Here is a 4,410-nt window from a genome sequence, read left to right on the forward strand (position 1 = left end):
ATCCCATTCCGTATTTGTCACCTTATAAATAATTAAAAACAATATGCAAAAGAGTTTGATATTTTGACTGTATGCAACTTTGTATTTGAGATATTGGAGATGCACTTCAGGGATCAGGCTGTCAAAACAATATGTCAAAATGAGTGTTCTCTGATTTTGCATTGAATTCTGGGTGATGTAAATGCTTCGCAGACATACTGTCTTTTACGTGACACAGATGCCTAGTTATTAAGATACAGCCACAGATCCATCAAGCGATGTGATTTAAATGACATGCGAGGTCTGACAGCAACCGGGCTTCCACAATTCATACATTGCGATCCGTTAATGAATGGTTGCACACTATCCCCGTCAGATTCTTGCAAAAATCAGGCTCAACAGGACAACAAATCTGTGATCCGCTCCCCACCAGCACCAGTGTACAGTCTCGCCTCGCCCATTCTAACACAATAAGGAAGTTGACAGCTCTGTGGGAATGGGGGATCATAAGCTGGTGTGCTAGTCACACACATACTGACCATCGCTACCCACTCAGCATGCACTGGAAACAACATGGCACTGCACCGGGGCGAGCCTACCTTTTCCTTCGGTCCTCGCTTTTCCAGGTATCCCTCGTAGTAGCAGGGCGGGAGCTGCGCCCGGGGTCCCACCGGCCCGGAGCGCTGCCTGACGGGTGCAGCCGCCATGAGTGTCGCTGGCTGGGCACCGACCGAGGACAAAGGGGCGCTGAGTAATTTGGAGAGTGACACGCCTTCCCCGATGAGATAGTGCTGTGGCAATAATCCAACAGCTGGCTGCTGTAGCCTTCTGTGTCTGGGGGATCATGCAGATGGGTGGCTGTTCCGATTAGACATCGGATGGTTGGAAGATAAATGTCCAAAATATACAGAGAAAACGAGCAAAAAAAGAGCAGTTACGCAAATGTCAATTGATGGATATAAATAAGAACCAGGCGCATTTAAAAGGGGATGATCCTACACCTCTGTGATGGGTTCTGCATCAGTGTACATACTTTCATTAAATTATATAAATTGAAAAAGGTCAATTCAGTTTCAGGGCTGTGAAAACACACTGGGAGCCAATTTACTTAATATTTATTTGAAGAAGTGAATGCAGCATTCATTTCCCGTTACATGGTTACAAAAGTATACTATACACAATGATTACACTTAGTACAGAGGTAATCCATATATCCAAAAAATAATCCAGGATAATCCCACTTTTAGCCTCCCCACAGTGTCAGTTACAAAAATAAGGCGTTGCGTAAGACACAGAGGCTGTAATGAAGACTCCTGCAAAGCAGTTACATTTGAACACAGAAAATTCCATTAAAGACTGTGCATAATAAAATAAAGCTTAAAAGTCTGATAATACTTCATTCATCAATGTTGCATAGTTGAGAGACTCGTGGTTATGGATGTAATACGAGCAATCACAGAATGTAGCGTTGCAATAAATGTCAGCCGCGGCATTAAGAACTATTTCAGATGTGACGACAGCTGCACACAAAAATTGATCTTAGCCCTTTGGACGACATTATTCATCATCAATATTATACAAGCTGCATAATAGCTCAACCTGAACCCCTGACCCTCTCCTCCCCTCTCAAACTCAGGGCTTTTTATTTAGTGTAATGAGGCATGTAAACCCACACCTGAACCACACAGCTATTACTCAGCACAGCCATTGACGACGGCCCCCTATACATAACATGATTAACATTGGAGACATGCAAACAAAACTATGACAAAAAAAAAATGACATTATTCCAGGAGAGGACCAGGAGACTCCAGAGGCACCATGGTATTTGGGATGGGGCAGATAATGAGAAAGTGGGGTAGGAGTACAGGGGGCAGGTGGTGAATAAAGAGCATTGGGGGAGGGAGGGCATAATCCACTGCTGTGAGCCTCCCTTCTGAAAAGACCTGTCTGTTCCACTCCCAGTTTAAACGGAGATGGGAGAGATGAGTGGGGTGGGGGCGGGGTCTAACAAGGGGATCATGACAGGAAGAGAAAGTTGGTGTTTTAGTGAAGAGCACAAACTCTCACAGCTCATAGTCGGCTTGTAAAAGACTTAATTGAAACTGAAACTGGCTATTGTGCCGAGGCCTTCCTCATTATTAGTGAATTCGGTACACAATTGTTTGGTGATAGTTATGCAGTATTTTCTGTCAGGTTTGGTGCACAGTTTCAGCCTGAAAACTGAGGCAGGTACAAAACACATCAGATTAATTTACATGCTCCAAATTATAGGTTAGAGTAACAATGCCAAGCTTGCCCCAGCACTATGTGGGGAAAACAAACAGATTCATTGTCAAGTGGTTGGGTAAAAAGCCCACAAAAACATTATGCGCGACACTGCCAGCAGCATCAATACAGCCTGAGAAAATAGAGGAACTGAAGGACGCGTATGGCTTTTGTGTAATGCTGCAGAATATTTGCGGTTGAAAAATTTTTGTTTTGTTACACTCAAATGGAAACCAAAGTCAGCTTCCCCTTTAAAATGCGAAGTATACAAAAAAGTTAAACGGGTTTGCATATAATAATGTTACTTAATTTTGCAGAATTACAGGCATGATGCTGGATTGAATATTTTTCCGTTTAACGACAAACAGCAAGGCGTCCAAGGCTCGTCCAAGGCGGAAATAAGCTTAAAGTAAAGAGAGTGGAGTGTAGTGAGAAACATTGCTGTCGGTAAATTTAAAGTAAGTAAATCATTAAAGTAGCAACAATTGATAAAAGTTGACATAACTAAGCATATTTATGGAAAGCCTCCAGCTCGTGGGAATAGACTATAATACAACTTTTTAGTCTCAAACAAACTGCCAATGTTTGTAAAACTGCCACAGAGTTTATCTGATCGGCTTTGGTGTAGTATTGAAAACACATTTACTACAGCAGTCAGTCAATGTTATTTGTTGACTGGCTCCAGCTATTTGGAAGAAAAGTACAACACAAGACACCAAAGGTGGGTTTGGTAAGAGACAGAGGCCGCATGACAGTGGCACTCAAACCAATAGCTAAGAGCGATCTTTACAACCACCAGATGGCAGTGGAGGATAGTCTCAAACATGGACAGAGGGCAGCCGGTCCTCCATGTTGACTCAAACTAGTCCATGAAGACAACAGTACTAAAGCCTGAAGGCACAGAAGTGAAAACTGTGATCGTCGAAGACTAAATTCATGTGTGTAGTACCAATATCAACAATACACAGAACAAGGAATGGCATCTTGTGAATATCAAATAGGGTTAGGAATATAGTTTAAAAAAAAAAAAAAAAAAAAAAAAAAAAAAAGTACTTGCACTAAGAAGTACACTTCTTAGTGTTAGTGGATACAGCTGAACATGCCATTACAGATGTCATTCTCTCTTGTTCCTGCTTCATCAGTCCCGGTGATGGAGGTGTAGTGTAGAAAGTGCACAGGTGCATAGAGAATGAATGTAAATACTCGGGATATGGTAAATGCTCACATTACGGTGCCGTTTTTTGGCTGAACATCCCTCTGTCCTTATGGTTTTTCAAAATGTAATCTTGACATAATCTGACAGAATAAAAAAAGCTCTTTACTCAATTAACTCTTAGGTACAAATTAGGTCCCTGTCTTGGTTTACCCTTTAATTACAATAAAGATTAGATATCTTTTGGTTATTGAGAGCCGATAGCCCACTAGCATCCCCCATTTTCATCCTCTCCATCTTGCAGGTTTCCCTCTTGCCTTGCTGTTTTCAGTGTTGCAGAGGTACCACCACTTCGACATAGTTGTTGGGGAAGTATCCCGTTATGCCACGAATGGCTCCCTCAAACCAGTTCTCATCGATTCGATTGACCAAGGTGATGATGTCACCCTCGTGGAAGGCCAGCTCTCCTTCGTTCTCCGGCTCAAAGTCGTACAGAGCTTTACAGCACGGCTCAGCTGCAGGAGGAGACACACAAAGTAGAGATGGAAGGAGGGAGAAAGAACAAATGAGATAAGTATATCCTGTGTCTCCAGTATGTCTTCCAGTAGGACGAGGACCAGACAATAGGACCATAAAACCAAAGTCATTAAAACCAGAGATGTCTGTAAGTTAGTCATCAGTAAGTGTTAAGGGGGAATCCTCCTGAAGCTCAAGATCACATGTTGATCACATCGCATGGCTAAACTATTTCATTCATAATGACCGTATCAAGTTTTAGGCCAAGACATTTTCTCTTGTTTGACTGAGGAGGTGAATGACCACATCTGTAAAATGAACCATGTGGCATGAAGTGATGTTTCTTGAGGTTCAGGAGGATCACCCGTTAGTGAACAGGCATACATATAGATACATACAAATCAGCAAAACAATGACTGTGGGTACAAATGTTTTAGATTTGGTTCACAGCCTGATTAAAAACACCACAGTCACTGATAAAAAAAAAAAAAAAA

The 4,410-nt window shown here is 42.1% G+C and overlaps 2 protein-coding genes across 4 annotated transcripts in view; both read right to left on the bottom strand.

Annotated features, from left to right (window-relative positions):
• stap2a (signal transducing adaptor family member 2a) overlaps positions 1-1,357 on the bottom strand; it is a 5,580-nt gene extending 4,223 nt beyond the window's left edge. Inside the window, exon 1 of the mRNA XM_031854591.1 lies at positions 579-1,357. Coding sequence (XP_031710451.1) covers positions 579-686 — 108 coding nt within the window. The 5' untranslated portion in view covers positions 687-1,357. The remainder of the gene's footprint in view (positions 1-578) is intronic.
• A 100-nt stretch (positions 1,358-1,457) lies between these two features.
• The window catches only part of LOC116387467 (endophilin-A2-like), a 10,797-nt gene continuing 7,844 nt past the window's right edge, over positions 1,458-4,410 (bottom strand). For all 3 annotated transcript variants that reach the window (XM_031854590.1, XM_031854589.1, XM_031854588.1), the window contains one exon: positions 1,458-3,915. In XM_031854590.1, the coding sequence (XP_031710450.1) occupies positions 3,728-3,915 (188 nt within the window). In that variant the 3' untranslated portion in view covers positions 1,458-3,727. The remainder of the gene's footprint in view (positions 3,916-4,410) is intronic.

Source organism: Anarrhichthys ocellatus, unplaced genomic scaffold (assembly GCF_004355925.1).
Source record: "Anarrhichthys ocellatus isolate YVR2014 unplaced genomic scaffold, GSC_Weel_1.0 scaffold15, whole genome shotgun sequence".
Taxonomy (NCBI): domain Eukaryota; kingdom Metazoa; phylum Chordata; class Actinopteri; order Perciformes; family Anarhichadidae; genus Anarrhichthys; species Anarrhichthys ocellatus.